We start from the raw sequence: 18,059 nt of genomic DNA, 5'->3' as shown, positions 1-18,059 counted from the left end.
TGCCTAACAGCAGCTCCCCTGGAAGAACCACTGAAATAAACAAATGCTTCAGCTTCACATTTGAGTATGGGTAGCTAGCTGCTCATTCAGATTTTATACACACAACTTTATACGTATACAGAGAATCAGGTCAGTTGCAATCGAGTTACAATGACACTCATATGTTGATTGAGGATACCCACTCAATGTTAACAATAATAAAGGTGATATTGATCCTTGAAGAGAAGTATTGTGTCATCTGGACATTGTTTTCAGATTACACAACACTTGAGCAACAGGAAGCCTACAAAGTTGATCTGTGTCACTAACTGCAGCTGCATCTTGAGTTTAAAACAAAACCCAGCACTTAAAAAGGAGTCGATGCTTTTAGTGGGAAACTAACAGCACCCTTAAAAAAAAAAAGATAAAAATCAATAAAGGTGCATTAGAATTTGGCTTTGAATTAGACATGAACACAACAGGCACTTGTGTACCTATTAAAAAAATCACAATGCAGAATTCAACTAAAAACCACACACACCCTGGATTGTATTAACAAGTTGAAATATTTATTTTTAAAAACTGAAAAATAAAATAAAAGCAAACCCACCAACATAGATTTAGTACACGATACAAAGACTCATGTCAATGTCGCTATGTGAGTGAGTAGTTTCTTTAACTACAGTGTGAGGCAGTTTGAAAGGCTGGCTGAGCTGGTACGACGTCGGACCCGAGACAGGTTAATAAAGAATATTTTGACAGAAAAAAGAAAAAAAAAATACACTCATTCATTACACAAGGTGCGTTTCAGTTCATCTCCATATCATTGGCAAAGTATTTCCTATTTGATTTACTGTCAACAAGTGTGTGATGTGATGTGTCCACAACTGAAGCAAGTATGAATCACAACACTGCAGTAACACTTGCCTAATCATTACTTTGCCTTGTCTTATTTAAAACTATTTTTTTTCTAAAAACGACATCATCTGCTCCTTACAGTTGTTGAAGAATCATCGGCATTTAAATACCCCCTTTCGGTGACCCAATTAAGTTTAAGACACACAAAGCTCATTCATTTCGCAACATGGTCACGAGGCTCCGTGTTAAATGACAAAAAGATGACACCTATTGGTTTAGGCCTGGACCGCTTTGCACTCCCTCTATTCAGATGAGATGAAGGCTGACTCAGTGAAAGACAAATATTGATGCAGTTGGAGGTGTGTGTGTGTGTGTGACAATTATACAGAGCTACATGGTCTGCGGGAAGCTTAGGTCACACGCTGTGGTGTGGCATCCTGGCAGGAAGCACTCTGACTAGTTAACCTGAACTTTGAAAATATTTATAAAGGGCAACAGGTAATGAAGATTTCACAGGGAGGGGGAAAAAAAGCGTACGAGTTGGATGATGTTTCAATATTAAAAACAGAGGAATCATTTCTGGACTTTGATCTCCAAGTGTGTTGTTGAAGCTGTAGTTTGTCAAAAAATGACTCGGATTCTTTAATAAGAGGCGTCTTTATAAAAACAAAACTATTTGTTTACGAAATGAATCTCTGCAGACTTGCTAGACAAAAAAGGCGGCAGAGCCTAATGTGCTGTTGCTTTTTTTTTTTTTTTCAGCTAGACATATCCCTTCTTCCTGCAGTTACTCAAACTGCAAACTGTCGATTAATCATGTTTCGTGTGCGTAATGCTACTTTTGATCTCTTATGGTTTAGATAGAATAAGAGTTGTGAGGGCCCCCCCCCCCCCACGGCAGTTTGGAGCAGTTTTCTATGACTATTTAAAAAACAAACTAAGATGGCAGTTCAGCATGATTGAACAGTCCGGTTTGTTACAGTGACAAAAAGGCAGGGAGTCCAGTTGAGGCGCTGTGGACCTAATAATTTGAGACATCCGTCACATTGAACTCCAGCTCGTGCGACTTGTAAGCACACTTGATTACGAGAGGCTTTTTTTTTTTAGTCCTCTTTGTTCCACTGACGTAATTTGTGGGCTCGGATCTCTGGTCCTTGCCGTTTCGAGACGTGCAACTAGCGTTCATCAGTTGAGTGTGCTCGTTACTAATTTGAAGCATGGAGCGCAGATAATAAATAAGTGATAGACTGCTCTATACATACACTCTGTTTGAAGAGGAGGTGTGATGCTGTCTGTGAATTCGGGTGGTCCTTCCAGTCGAGCATCGTTCCTTGTGGCTGAGCCCTTGGCGCCCGACGTCTGCGCAGAAGACTCCAGACATGGATGTGAGAGAGCAAGCACCGTTTCATTTGGCTTGATTAACAAACAAACAAGAGCGGGGAAAACTAGCCAGACAGAGATGGAGAAGAGTGTATAAATACAAGTTTCTTCCAGACGAAGGCCATGACGGGGGCGGGGTCAATCTTAACCTGCAGGGGAAGAAAACAGCAAGGTTAAAGGTCTCTTCTACAATTTGGACTTCCAACAAAAACATCTCAAAAAGTGTTGACCTCGACAAAATTATTTAATTACAACAAATAACACACCAAATGGCAGAAGGGTCGCACTTGGACAAAATTAGTTGTACTCTTTGGTTATTGTAATAATAATAATAATAATAATAATAATAATAATAATAATAAAAGTAATATAAACTGAAAGGCATAAAAAATAAAAATAATCTTCGGAATAGCTGTTTACATTTTGTATACTGTGCACACTGACAATGAGCACACCACTGCCACCTACTGTAGTGGATGTGCAATTAAACTTCAGAACAGCAACAAAAAAATGTAGTTACCTAATGTGCCTTGGACCAAAAAAAAACCAAAAACATTGAGAAACACTGGCTTAAAGATTCCACAATGTATTAGTGTCTTGCCCTCACCCTCCTCATCGCCCCCCCAGCCCTCCGCTACCCCTGCTAGCTCATAGTGTTTCTTCCTCAGCTCCCCGAGACGCTCGCGCTCCTTCTGCAGACGCGTCTCCAGCTCCAACACCAGAACCTGTACAAACACACACACACACACACGCACGCATGAACGAAGGGGGAGGACAGACACAGCCTTGTCACAAAGTTTCCCTTTGCAAACAGTGGAAAACCAACAGTTCTGAAAGGGTTATTTTTATGAGTCATGTAGAGGAAATTACGTTCTGGGCAGTGACAAAGAGTGAACAAAGGAGTCTTTTTATTTAGGATAACAGCATTACTGTTTAGGTCTCACGGCTCTAATGGCTGGTGAGTTACTAACAAATAATCCATCCATCCATCCATCTATTTTCATTTCTTTGCATTACAATTTTGGTTGTTTGGAGTTTCTTGGCATGTGAAAATGCTCACCAAAAAAGCAAACAAAAAAGAACACTGATGAGTGGCTCAAGTGTGTTTTAGGATCTTATTTACTCAAAGTAAGGTCGTGTAAATATGCTTAAAGCACTCTACCAATAGCAGCTCACTATTTAATGTTTGTGGGCGCTTGTGCATATGTGACAAAGGTCCGCCCGTTTTAGTTTTCCTTTCACTGTAGGGGGGGAAAGGCAGCCACAGACATACTTGCTTGTGTGTGCTATTTGTCTAGCTTTAAGTTCAACTTCCTAGTGGATGAAAAACAATGAAGTGTCAAATGTGGAACAATGAGCACATTCCTAAACAGGTCTGCTTATCGTTTTGACTTTTGCTTGGTGTGTGCATGTTGCTGCCAACCTGGGCGTCCATCTCTTGTCGCTTGATCTGGATGAGCGTCATGCTTGAGAAATCCATTGTATCTGTGAAGCGATCAGAGGCAAAGGGAAGAAAAAAAAAAAAAATCAATTGTTTGTAAGCAGTACCAAATATAGAATGATACACTACTTAAGGTTAGACTTACAATGTTGCTAAAAAACCCAAGCTTACCTTTGTCTTCAATTTGGGACTGCCCAGACTTGGTGGAGGCCACAACAGCGGCAGTTGCCTGGGTGACGCCTCGGGATGCATGCTGCAGGCGGTGCAAGTTGGTACTGTCTTTGTCCGCTTTAACCTGGGGACAACACAAGCACGGAGCATATTTTGAATACCTTCCTCCTATGATTATGAACCCAAACATAACATTTGTCTGCGCTGCCCAAAGATGGCATGGATAGGCTCCAGCGCACCCGTGACCCTTGTGAGAATGAAGCGGTTCAGATGATGGATGAATGGATGCACTTGGGACTCGCCTTTGAAGCAGCAACAAGTTGCGCTGTGCTGGCCGCAATTTCGCGGGAACACACCATCAACTCCTCAAACTTCCCTTTTCCCTGCACCACAAGATCAGCCGCATCCCTGAAATGACAAAACACAGTGGATTACATTTCTAGTCTTCTGATGAATTATTCAAACGTTAACAGGAGCGGGAGTGGTGGTTACAATGTTACACAAGAGATCGGGTTCACTTGCTTTGTTCCTGTTGAGATCAGACCTTCATTCACCTCTTGAAAAGTCATTTCATTTGAAAGTCAGATACTACTTACACCATGACAGTGGCGCCCCATCCAACGGCTTTAGAAGCAGAAATCAGGCCCTCCGTCCAACGAGAATTCTTGGCATAAAATTCCTTGGTGGATGCTGCGCCCTGGTGGACAAATAGAGAAATGTATTCAACTCAAGTGAAGGGCAATTATTATTATTTACATGGGGGGGAAAAACCATCTTGAATGTTTTTTGAAAAATGATTATCAATGGTCTGGTTTATTGAAAAGTTACATTTTGGGGTTTCTCTTACCTGTAAGCTATAATATTCAAACTTATTCCAAATAAAATCCAAACGTACCCTGCCACTCTCTACAATGTCCCTTTGCAGATCTTTGGAGGACAGAACAAGAGCTTTGATGGCTGTCATCAATTCTGTACACGAAGCTAAGATCCTGAAAGGAGGCGACAGGATACACAATATTGACACTGGACTTGTCACAAGTTAATTGACAATTAAAAAATATTATATATATATATATATATTACTATATTGAGATTTAATTTTATTACCTCTCATTGACCTCCATCTTGATGCCTGTATCAACTGCTCGAGACTTGTTGAGCATTTCCTATAGGGGGACACAGGGGAGAACTTTCAAGCTAGTACGACTGCAAAGTGAAACTGGTGATTATCGGTTCTCATTGTAAAGAAGTGCGTGCTTGTGATCCACACCTCTATCCTTGCGGCAGCTGATTCCACAGCTGCAGATGTGGCTGCCATTTCTTGCTCCACTAGATCTCCCAGCTCTCCCTGCTGCAGTTCCAGACCTCGAGGACGCAGTTTCTGAATTCAGGATTGAAGACATCATAAGTCAAAGTTTTCATTATTGCAGCCATTGGTCACTAGCACACAAGAACAACATTAAGACCAGTACCAACCTCTGCAGAAGCCAATATGGACTGGAGTGCCTCCTTTAGTTTGCAGTTGTCTGCTTTTGTTATGTCCTCCTTCTTTTTCATGCGGCCCAACAAAAGCAGAGCCTCAGCACCACATGCCTTCACACTTTCTGAAAGAACTGTTACAGAATGCACATTAGACAACCAAAATCCTAGTTACCATTTTATGAAAATGGCTACAAAAAACACAAGGAGGTGAGCAGTGGCTGATTTGCATGAGGCATAAGAGGTAGAATAAATCAAACATTTTACCATCAGCCTGCTCCACAGGCACCATGTGAGAGGTTGCACTGCCTTGAACAATGGTGTCGCCCACTAGGTGGCCACATTGAGTCACCACTTTAAGCAACTGAGAGACACCTGTGTAATAAGAAAAGAACAAAAGAGAATTTATCTCACTTCCTCGTGGGCTTGGCACCCCGGAAGTATGCTATGCAAGACAACATTCAATATTAGCAAGCTGCTTACCTGTGTCATCGGCTAGAAAGGCGTCTCTGGCAGGATGGAGCTGCTCTACACAGTCTAAGGATGCTTGACATCTGGATGCCAGGTAGTCTGCAGAGGTAGGCATTATTGGAAGTTACTTAACTAACACACGCACACTCACACACTAATAAGAACCCCGCGGTAACCTGCTGAGCTAGTGCAGCTGATGTGGGCTGGGTCATCGATCTGGGCCAGTGAGTCTTGGATGATCCTCTCTGCTTCTTCAACAGCCCCCTGCAGACTGGACCAGCGGGCCGCTACTAGTTGGCTTTCTAACGCCTGCTCCCTGCTCTCCTATAGGGACACAAACATCCGTGTTCCTGTCATTTAGGCTGGGCGATATGGCCTCTCCAATTTATTTATTGATTTTAAAACAAACATTTGACCTTGTCATTAAGTTGATTTTGCAGAGCTTCGGCTGTCTTCACACCAGTTTCCCTTTCACTGGCCAATGAACTTTGTAGACGCTCAAGCTTCTCCCCTTGAACGGCAAGCTCCGTCTCCACTTTGGACAATGACTCAACGAGTACTGCTTTCTGAGATTCCATCGCAGCCAGTTGAGTGCCGAGCACCTCATTGGACTGCAAAACAATAAAAAATAAACGATGTGTTACAGCACATAAGAACAATTGCAAAACAACACGATTTGATGGGAAGTCTTGACCAGGACAATGTGAGGCTGTGGGAATGTTGTACTTGATGACTCAAGTGACCTCCAGTTGTAAACATAGATTATAACACCACAGCTTTTTTATCGTTTGTGGCTAGGTGCATAGTCTCCAAAGAGCACTGCGTTGCGGTCAAGTGGGAAAGTGTGGTTGTGAAACTTGGCAGAACAAACTATGACAACAGAGTGAAGTTTCGTCAGATCCTGCATGTTGTGTGTCTTAAGGGGCTTGTGAACATGCTTTGCAAATCGCTGGAATGAGCTCACAAAAAATATGGAAGTGACTTACAGAGTGAGTAAATAGTCTGATTTTGGAAATGAAGTAAATTGGCATTGGGGTCTAACATGATGAGAGCTGTGACACAGATGGTCCCCAAGTAGGGCTGTCGACACAGTAAAAAATTTTTATATATAGATAGATATATATATATGGACATATTTTCTACAAACTATGACTTTTTGACAATACAGCATCAGAATTCCAGTGCATTCTTATTGAGAGCAAATTACTTTTAATTTACCAAGAATATTGAAAATATACAACCAGAATTATACCTGAATGAGTACAAAAAAAACCAAAGGTTCATGCACTTGTTTATATTTTAGGGGGACGTGAACTGAACATAGCGTAAAAGCAAATGAATCATATCTTATCTTTTTTCTTCCTTTTTATATATACACAAATCTTTGGGTCAACATGCGTTGCTTTGAACGATTTTGACAAAGGGCTTAAAGGACAGCAGGTTGATTTTGCTGTCACGATGAATAACCTCAGACCTGTTGTGAGGAGCCCATGGTGATCTTGAGGGAATCCAGCTCGGCCCTGCTGGACTCCAGCTCTCTCTGCAACTCTCCAACGTGCTCCCGCTGCGCTCGTTCCTGGGTTAATGAAATGTCACATTTTTTTTTAGATCAATGTTTCCCCATCTATGTTGAGCCAAGGCATATATTTTACATTACACAGCTATTCAATTATAATTTTCAAACTTGGCCAATTAGATGACATTGCGTGGCACACCATATTAATTTTAACAATACATGTCTGCTACAGTACAGTGTTTGGGAATCACAGCTAAAAATATTATACAAGCCAATTTATGAGCTAGATTAAAAAATAAATTAAAGAAAAAAAAAAACCTAACAAGCAAAATTAAGGTGACCTACCTGTCTGTCTGCAAAATCTTGAGCGGCTTTCACCTTGTCCTGCATCTCTTTCCTCACTGCATCTATTTCATCCTGCGCTATCCGAGCCACCGTCATCTGCCGGGTCACCTCTGCATTCTGGACCCACAAACAAACAAAAACTTAGGTCACAACGAAAAGGAGTTTTTAATACGAACAAAGATGTTTTTCTCACCTTCCTCAGCAATTCAGCATGGCCTTGTACCAACTCTGTATACTTCTCCTTCAGCTTGGTGTAGCGTTGCTCATTGGCTTGAGCTTTTTCTACACAGTAACCAAGGATACAGTAAGGAATAATAATCTATTATTCTCACTTGTTCCAATATTGTGTTGATTCTTTAGAAACCTTCTTTGACATCTTCAGCTTCATGGTCATGTGTGTATCATACAGTACTTTGCTAGTATATTTGTCACTAGTTCAGAATTATTTTACTCCATTTAACATCTGTCTCCACACTATCAGGTCATAAAATATAAGGGGGCTTACTTTCTATCTCCGTCAGACTCCGCTGCTCTTTCTCTGTGTCTTGCCTGACCCTCCTCAGGTCATCAAGCTCGGCTATCAGGAACTCACTCTCCCCTGCTGCCTGGAGCCTGAGGTGACTCTGCTCTGCTAGCTCTGCCTCCAGCTCATTGACACGGCCTCTCAAAGCCTGACATAAGCGTCCACTCTGGCAGATGGAGAAATGGTGGTGAATTACAGTTGCTTTATCAAGGGAATCCTGAGCAAATATACATTTATCGTACACTTGGATTAAATTACGGATTGGGGAGGAGGGTATTCCTTTTTACCTCCAATCGGAATGCTTCCAACTCGTCCTTAAGGGCCTGGATCTCCCTTGTCAGCTGTTCAATCAGTCGGTCTCTAGCGAATAGAGAAAGACAACGCTTGTGAATCAAAAGCGCCAACAATATTTCTTTCTACCATTAAATTTGTTTTTTAAATTGAGAATGTATTTATCATCAATTAAATTAATGTATAAAATAGTTCCTGTCATCTGTAAAGACTTAGTGTAGTTAGTTTTGTGCTACTGGCACAATCTCCAAGTATTGCTTTCAGGTTTGACACATTTGTAATAATAATGGCAATTATAATGATAATATAAAGAAACATTTGTTAATTTTTTGGGGTTAAAATAAAGTACATTTTAAAATTAAATGAATGATGGTTGCAGTATATTTTAGCATTAAAAGTACTGTACGCATCTACAGTAGTTGACCAAAGGTTTCGTATAGACAATGTCTTCAAAAAACGTACTTATCATCCTTGCGCATTCCATTCTGATTGTTGAAGTTGAAGGGGTCAATTGCAGCAGAGGTGCCAAAGAGGTCATCAAATTTTGTCTCCACTGGAGCCTAAGAAGTCAAAGCCACAAGATATAAAAAGGGAAGATCCAAAGCGCTTAATTTACAACATAAATTGCTCTGAAAACATTCAGAGCTCTGAATTGGGTACAAAAAGTGATTCATTACTTCAGCACTCATTGTTGTTGGTTCATTGCCTTGTTGTAAATTCTCTTTGGACATTTTTCCACTTTTTACCGGAAGGACAGGGAGGTCTGTGTCCACCAGGTCGTCAGTTTCCACCATATGTTCCGACTCTGGAGAAGACGACTCGGCAGGGATTACAACCACGGGGCTGATGTGCTCTGACAGGGCAGATGCACGTAGGAAGTTTGGAGGATTCTGAGAGAAAACATTTCATTCATTTGAAAATATTGTTTGGCTTCTCTGGTGTCAAGAAAAATAAAAATGCATATTTGACTTTCCATGCCCAGTTTTTCAACATACTGAGCAAAAAGAACATACTTCTTGGGAATCTGAAACTACCATCAATTCAGACGGCGAAAAGATGGACGTGTTTAAGACATTTTGGACAGACCTTTTTATTTATTAATCAGTCTGAGTTGGAAAAGCTCCCTCTGATTCAGTTTTGAAATATTATATTGCTAATATTAGAGCAGTCTTTTTCTAGTTGAGCATGGCTGTGCCCAGTGCAAAACGCAAGGTTCATAAAGCTATGCTTGTAAGACGTTTATTTTGAAAAAACTCAACTGAACCCTGACCTCAACCCGGTCAAACTCTTTTAGGACAAAATACAAAAGAACATTTCACTCTACTGTAGTCTGATAATGGCTGATCATTTTCAAATACTTTTCTCCATACAGTTAATATGGACATTTGTGTCATGTCAATCATCACCTCAGGCAACTGTGGAATCTGAATCAACCGCTTGAAGTACTGCAAGTTACTGGAGCGATAAAACAGACTCTTTAACCTGCAATAAGACAAAAATTAAAGTGTGTGAGAATGAAATTTGAGCAGCGTACTCAGCGGTTACTTATGTGTTTGACCGACAAGGTTTTGGTTTGGGCACCATTGGCCGTACATACTTCTTAAACTGTTCCTGAAAGCGATCTCGGTGGCCTTGGAGAGTGTCTGCTGGAAGGCCTGCATACAAAAAAATAAAAATAAACACACACACCCACACAAATCAGTTAACACATCCTCACCAACTTTACATGCACTCTACATGAATCAATTTTTTTAAACCACCAAGACTGTAATTGAATATACTAAAGTATGGTGTTAAATTAATAGAGAACTACAAGGATAAGTGAATGACAAATTGAGTGAACGCCAGAGTTACGTGTTACTCACATGAGTGCAGTTTAAACAGCAGCTTGACTGTGTAGTCGTATAGGTGGCTGGAGTCCAAGATGACTTGAATGAGCGGAGCCAGACGACATTGGCCTGCAGCAGTCACTGAAACTGACCGAGACATATCTAGCGAGCTGAATACTGGGAGAGAGAAACACAAACAATATTGTTTAGTAGCTTGGACACATGCTACGCCATATCTCAGCTTTACAATTACCGCCCGCTGGTTTTCATGTTAGTTACACCCCTGTAAACGCAAATCTGAAGAGATATCCCTGTTTGCTTTGATTATCACAAAGTCCTGGCTCCATAAAAAGGTTGGGAATAGAGTCTAAAAGAAAGGCAGCTGTAATGTCAATACTAAAAAGATTGTTTCTCTTCTCTCGCTCGCCCTCAATCATTAAAGCTCTCCTACCCATTATCCGTGAAGCCAAATCCTGAGAACCTGGCAGTAATGTGGTTTCCTCACTGATTTAAAAACATTCAGTATTATTAATACATGTTTTTTTTTGTACAGAAACACAGACAAATTGGACTTGCCTCTTAAACCTTGAATGATGAAACATTGTGGAAATAGGTCAGAACTGAGAGGAGAGACTTGAGCTACACTCTCAAACTAAAAATGGAGCGGCAAGAATTAAACATGAAAACTGTCACAAGGCTGTTGTTGTGTTGTAGTGAACATTAACGTGATAACGTGTTTATGCCTTGATAAATCATCCATTCGCAATCAGAAATGAGAAACTCCTCTCTAAGGAGCCCCAACTAAAAAGGAATTGTGTGAAAATACTATGCACAGGATGCAGACTGAAGGCCATGATAAAAAGAAACCAGAATGTAATTTCCTTCAATTCATTTAGGAGAAGAGGAGAGCAGCTTTGCCAGCAATTCCTCTTGGCACACATCACATCCCTGCAGCCTATTTTTAGCTATAATATGTCCATATACTGTAAGACACTTGCACCTATGATGAGTCACCCCAACGACAATAACAGTCTGCAGCCACTCACGGTTCTGATGATAAAAGTATCTATTTTTGTACAGCATTAGAACTTTATCACTCAATCCTCCTGTCTGCCCAAGTTGGAACTTTGTGCCCCGAATGAATGCGTGTTCACAGCAGACTATCTTGTTAGTCCTAAAGATCTTACCTCCAAGGAAGAGGTTGAGTTCACACTCGAGGTAATCAAACATCTCCACTGTTAATTGAAAGCTGGAGGGAACACAAAGAAAAACGCACGTCACACAACTTGAAAGGTTCTGTTTTGATTAAATTCAGTTTTTTTCCCTCAGAGAAAATAATAATAATATTCAATACATATCAATAGACTAATCTTGAAATATTGATCTGTCCCCCACATTCCTCTTCACCCTCTCTTCAATTGTTTTTACGTTTGACTATTCCAAAGATGATCTTTCGGGATCCATCTTGTAAATAATGTGACAGCTTGCCTTACTTACAAGTTGTTGACATCATTTTCTCCTGCCTCTTCAAGTTGTCTGTTTGACATCTGCAGGTTGCCAGGGAACCGAGGGTTCTGAAAGAGAAACCATATAAAAGGTGGAAGCTCAAATAACACGAGTGGCACACCATGGTCCATCTGATTGACACGTGACTGAATCACAATAATTGTGAGGTTTGCACTCCTGCTGAAAACCTGCTCCTCCATCTCTTTACATTCCTAGCATTAAAAAACAAAGAGACCCAATCAGGCAATATTCACGATTTCCTGTTTATCAACGACTCGCCTCAGTTGTCCCATTAAAGGAAGCTTCATTTATAGATCCTTGAGAAGCCATTAGAATCGCAGCCGGAATGTTCTGTGAGGACCCACTGCCCCCACGGCAAAACGATGGCAATAAAAACAGACTTCAGGCATAGATAATGAGTGACGAGAGAGTCTCATTGGGTTTTATAGGCCATGCCAACTCACTTTAATGTGGAACTCCATTTTGGTGATGAGCAGTTTGAGGTAGATGCTGCAGAGCTTCCCATAGCCTTCACTCAGGTGACCCTGGAGGTACAAGAGGCTGAATCACAAAGGGAGATCAACATATGGAGACATGGCCAAAGGTAGAAACAGTATCTCCCGACTTTGGCCAGTAAGCTGGCTGATTAAAGAACACGGGGAAATTTGAGATGACACATTGGCCTGTGGCGCTGTTTAATTAACATTCAAAATGTGAGCAACTTCCTCTGTTGGAGCAGAACTAAAACCGTGGAATTCAAATAGGATGAGTTAACTGGAGCTGGTTAAGTTGCTTCTCATATGTAAGAGCATTTCTTTGCTCCAAGAATGGGAGCAAAGTTGAAATACTCTACAAGAACTACACTTCTTCACCAGTTGATTACATTTAAGATTTCAATTTCCCAAAATGTGGTGGAAAAATTCCAAAACAAGGTTACAGTGACTCAACCGAGAGTGTACTCCAAATAAGCCAGAGGATGAGTCTGCGTGAGTGATGGGGAGTGCAGACACATACAAGTCTGTCACTTGGCAGCTAAAGTAGTACTGCGGATACTACACAGTTAATTAGATGTTTGGAGCAGTCAAGTGAATTACACGCCTGCAGGCAACTTCCGTTCCACTTCAACATTTTCACACATGTTGCTCTTTTGGTCACAACTCAGGAAGTGTCGGTATTTCCAAAAGTATCATATGTATTTTTGGTTTCAGACTTGTGATTTACATTTTAAAGGTCCCCCTTCCATCACAATCCATTTTTTTTCCCACTGTTCAAAATGAAAAGAAGAAGACCTCGAAAGAATTAGACGGCATGTTTACATTAACAACACCACATATTGTTTGGTCAAGTCTTAATTGTCATTTCAATCAACAGCAGCGACATGCTCTGATGGCAACCGACAGTCGGGTGCGCTTCCTTACCCACATCCTGCTCATATCCGTCAAATCAGCCTTATTCCTCATAGAGTCTTTTATCACCTAGAACGGTGGCAACAGCAACACAGGAAAGGAGAGAGGGGGAGAAAAAAGTCAGCACACACAAAAAAAAAAGAGTGATTACTTCCAATTTGAAGAAATTACAGGCATTCAGAGTTAAATACATAGTGGAAAAATGTAGTGGTGGAAAGCGATGGCGTCTTTACGTACATTTGGATGTCCGTCTCGTAGTAGCTTGTGAAAAACATGGCAGAACTTCCAGCAAAGGACTGCATTGCTGGAGAGAGGAAGCCGGTTGACCGCTGCCCAGAAAGTGTGGGCTCCTTTCTCATGATGAGTCCCCAAAATGCAAGGTGACACAGTCAAGGACCAGCAGCTTCAATATTCATATCATTGTGACAAACTCAAAAATAAAAAAAATTCTCCCAAATCTAACAGCCGCAGTGTTGTTAGCGGCTACTTTGACTCATAATAATTTAGCCCAATGAGGACTGGCATCAAAACTGCTAACCGTAACAATGGTTCAGTGGAACACGGCTTTGTAATTCATTGATTCAATGTACAAAGTTTAGTACAACATAGTTCCAGGCAAGAATCCAAGAACTTTCATTTGAATCTCATGCTGCTCTATATTACTGTAAATGAAATCCAGAACTGCACAAACTGTCTTGCCTTCTATTTTAACTCCCACAGGATTAAATTAGCTTCAGCACAGATGAGGCTAGCCTCAATTTGTTGTTTTGATCTTACACTAACATAATCTCAACTGGAGAATACTGTCACATGGGAATCACAACTTCACCACACACACACATATTTGTGTGCAGACAAAATAAGAGGATATTCCTGGCATGCTTCTCTTTGACAGCAACCTCCTGTGTGTTGATGGCCTTGTTGATGCTGACTGCCTGTGAGGAAGAGGAAATATAAAGTCAGCCAAAATATACATTTTCAAAAACTTTTATGCGTTTCATTTGACACCCTTAATCTTTCACAAAAGTCTCTTTTCTCTTTCAAGATGCCCAGAGATTGAGAGTCAGTGAAGTTTGAGTGAAGGTGATTGACCTATTTTCTGTCGAGTTGGTATTCAAGGCAGCAGCCGAGATGCCCGACTGAGCTCTTCTCTGCATTGGATGATTATGGTAGCCTGACAGCAAACAGTTTGAGACAGTTTACCTGACTCTACTGTAAAGTCACCACTAAAATGAGATATAAACCCTAAATATCTGAAGGGGAGGCTTATCAAAATGACCTGAAGTAAACTCTGTTGATATGCATCCTATTTTGGGAAGCACCTCGTGCCCACACATAAATTCTGTGGTTGTTGATTTGAAAGTAGGGGGGGGGGGGTAAACTATTTGTTCCTGTGTGCTCCTGGGGTTTACGATGCTTTACTGGATACTTTTATGCAATTTCCTGTTCTGCAAAAAGAAAATCTTTGACGGTAAGCTGTTACAGACAAAGGTCTGGTACTATTGCAAGATTGCACAAACTAGGAGAGGAGCTTAATCACTCTTATGATGCATAAGTATGAGATTTTAAAAGACAATGCGGAATGTCAAGTTGAGAAAATAAATCACAAATGGCATTCTGTGAATTTATATTTAATTGTTGTACGGCAGCTGGGGTCAGGAGAGCACGGGAGGGAGGTTTCATAATCTCACATCCCACAGATGTCCTGAAGCTGCTATGTGCTAGTATGCAAGTAGTCAGGAGAGGAAGTAAAGATCACAAGAGGAGGACCAAGCTCAGTTCCATCAGCTTGTACAGAAATATCTTATTATGTGAGCTCTCATGTGTTTTGCACAAGTTAAACTTTTGGATGAATTTTCACCTCCATTTAAAATCTCATAGTATCCCACTGCAACTACTTCCCACAAAAAGGATGACCCAGTTAGTCCACAGAGACACTTTGTACTTTGGGTTGAAAGAGAAAGGCAGCTGCCCAGGACTCCTTGAATTGGCTGAGGAGGCTGACTGGCATCAATAGTCAATTAGCTCCTCACATTGCAACTGATGTTCTGACTGCCAAATTCAAGCGAAGAGACGGAACAAAAATACATACATAAAATATTTAGAGGTGAGTTGTGGTTTGTGATGATTTTTTTTTAAAAAAAGGGGGGGATTACCCTTGTTCACGACTTCATCTTTATTTTTTTCCAAGACTCCCAGTCTGCCTCTATTTTTTTCCTTACCCGTTTAAAAAACTTGATACACCAATGACTTTCTAGGTAACCATCACATTTTTTTTTTTTTAGAACATTTTATTTCAGGCATAGTTGTAAAACCAACTGTTTAGGCCACGTTAACTTGGTCCTTGCAGGCCTGATTAAGCATAAAAAAGCAAGCCATTGTTATGCTGATGGTAGGCTAGCTGTACTGCTACAGGGAGGAAGTATCAACTGCCTACTGAATGCAACAACTCAGTAGTCTTCTTATATGACCACAGAATATTTTGTAGAATTGTGAAAAGGTTCAAGGATTTTCAGAGCATGGGATGAAAAAAGGATGTTGTGGATTCAGTCTGTGATTATGTGTGATAATCAGAAAGTCAGTGTCAGATCTTAGAAGCACATTCAACTGGAATTGAGATTTTTGATCAAATACACAATAATATGAATATTCTTGGAGGGAATGGTAAATTACTTTAGACCGATACACAAATAATCTTCTAATCGTCATGAAAAGATTGTGAAGTGGGAAAGTCCAGAGTTGAAAATGACTCTCACTCTGACCCTGACTGTCTGATATGGAAAATTGTTTTCCAGGTATAGATAAGTGGAAAGATAGTTAAGTGCGGTTAGTCTCTTCTTTGCCTCAAAGTGACTCATTCTATTGTGCAATTGTGAGTTCTAATTCAAACCATGGGGAATGAATGCTCTCCAGTACTGATGATTGTGGAAAAACAACATCTCATCCGAATATTTTCAGTTGATATTGTATCCAAAGACAATATAACTTTAATGGCGGTGGCAAACTGAATTAAATTGGAAATACTACATTTAGAACTTGGTGATTAAGGAAGTCTGGAACTGGTTGATGGTCAAGAAAAATATCTAACATGAAATGAGACATTTTTCCACATTTCAACAATTTTGCACATTATAAGCTACATTGGCAAAAGTCATCCCTTTCAAAACTCACAAACCCTAACTAAACGTAAATGAATGACACCAATTCTCACTTTTTCCAATCAGCTGTTTTATGTCTTTTAACAAAAAAAAAATTGTGGTTCTAAAGGTTTGCAAGTGCTCTGTCATGCTTCCTGTCTTGACACACCCAGCACTGCCCATTTCCTGGCCAGCTTTGGCTGAAAAATACACTGCTCCACTTCTCAAGCTAAAAATCATGTTAAATCCCCCCCCAGACAGTGGCAGGTTCACCAGAGTGAAACACTTCTATCCCTCGTCATCATTACGTTGCTTGCAGACTCTCCAGGTAGGTTTACATTAAGCTCATCATTACAGACAAGGTATCACACAAAGGGGCATAGCAAAATATAAACTTGGACATTGTTTTAAAAATGCTCTTCGGTCAACAACATGAGCGATTCGGTCTCTCCTTTTGAGTGGGCTCAAATTAGACCACAGCTAAATTAGGTTGGCTGGCTTACAATTAGTCATTCTTTTTTAGACATAACACACCCATCTTCCTGTTGCAACATGCCACTCATATCAAAACACAACGCGATTCTCAAACACACACAACATAATCAGAAGTTCTTTTCAGGGGGGGGGAAAAAAATGACACAAAAAAAATCAATGTGGGTCTATGATGCATTTCCAAATGCGACTCCACTCCATGTTAAAGTCATTCCTCTGAACAAGAGACCCCTGTGTTGCTTGTCTAAGGACCATTTTACTTGTTGCATCCGCCACAAACATCCGTTCTCCTACAACGTCACTCCGCACCTCTTGAAAGGCGAGCACTGAAGAGAGGAAGGTAGTGGAAAACAGTCCGCTTTGGAGTACTTAACCCAAATGAATGGAACTTGCAAAAACTCACACAAGTCATTACAAACAGGAAAGGCTGCAATACCATTCAACACAGAATCAACATCACCACTTTGGAAACATTCGATGTTGATTTAAGACCTAATCACAAGGTCATTTTAGCTAATGTATGAAGTCTGAAGGGAATTACCCACACTGAGCGCACTGTAAATCATGTCATTCAAGTCTTGGCTCTTAAGACCCTATTAAAAAAGGCATGAAAACATATGGCAATGTGCCATATTTAAAGTACCCCAAATGTTGGCAACACACATGGAAGACAAGTAGAAGCTAGTTAAAGATAGATAAACGGTGCAGACGGCCGGAGTTGAGCATAATTAAACTGTTAGACAGACACCCCTGCGGCATGTTTATGACCCCCCCCCTTCCTAATGGGATGTCTTTCTGCAGCCTCGAGTGAAGCCTAGGCTCGAAAGCTTTACTTGTGGGAGGACTGTTGATGTCATGTGGACACATCATAAAAAAAGAACATCTGTGCAGCTCAATGAAGCTGCTCAGGCCACTTTGTCAAAGCACCCCCACCACCAATCACGTGCGGCCATCCATCACAGACTCCCTGCGTGGGTGTGCCCCCCCCCCACACACACACACACAGGAAATGATTGGAATTATGTTGTGACCAACAACCACCCAGCAAGTGTAAAAGACATCACGTAGCATCGATAAAACCTCCAATGAATTTGATCTTCTGTGAGTATGCCGTTTTGGATTAGTGATGTGGGGAGGCACCAGCATGTGGTAAGTCAGTCACAACATCAACAGCATTTATCGCTTCATTTTTTTTTTTCATAGTTCCCACATGATAGTTTGCAACTAAATTTGGT

The 18,059-nt window shown here is 40.8% G+C and overlaps 1 protein-coding gene across 1 annotated transcript; it reads right to left on the bottom strand.

The window, feature by feature from the left end:
- Positions 1-526: 526 nt before the first annotated feature.
- hip1 (huntingtin interacting protein 1) lies at positions 527-13,594 on the bottom strand. The gene is made up of 29 exons (XM_085915539.1): positions 13,433-13,594; positions 13,208-13,264; positions 12,254-12,334; positions 11,781-11,857; positions 11,471-11,532; positions 10,320-10,460; positions 10,052-10,109; positions 9,861-9,936; positions 9,201-9,344; positions 8,917-9,014; positions 8,451-8,523; positions 8,146-8,329; positions 7,834-7,922; positions 7,641-7,757; positions 7,254-7,355; positions 6,196-6,390; positions 5,956-6,103; positions 5,792-5,878; positions 5,576-5,683; positions 5,306-5,442; positions 5,100-5,210; positions 4,937-4,995; positions 4,725-4,818; positions 4,426-4,526; positions 4,132-4,237; positions 3,830-3,953; positions 3,641-3,702; positions 2,825-2,942; positions 527-2,366 (listed from the first exon to the last, which is right to left on the bottom strand). The coding sequence occupies exons 2-29, from the start codon at positions 13,247-13,249 to the stop codon at positions 2,362-2,364; spliced, it is 2,799 nt and encodes a 932-aa protein (XP_085771665.1). The 5' UTR covers positions 13,250-13,264; positions 13,433-13,594; the 3' UTR covers positions 527-2,361.
- Between the last annotated feature and the right edge of the window lie 4,465 nt (positions 13,595-18,059).

The sequence above is a fragment of the Syngnathus leptorhynchus genome, chromosome 7 (assembly GCF_054491065.1).
Source record: "Syngnathus leptorhynchus isolate UIUO chromosome 7, UIUO_Slep, whole genome shotgun sequence".
NCBI classification, from domain to species: domain Eukaryota; kingdom Metazoa; phylum Chordata; class Actinopteri; order Syngnathiformes; family Syngnathidae; genus Syngnathus; species Syngnathus leptorhynchus.
This window is presented reverse-complemented; position numbering and strand designations above follow the sequence as displayed.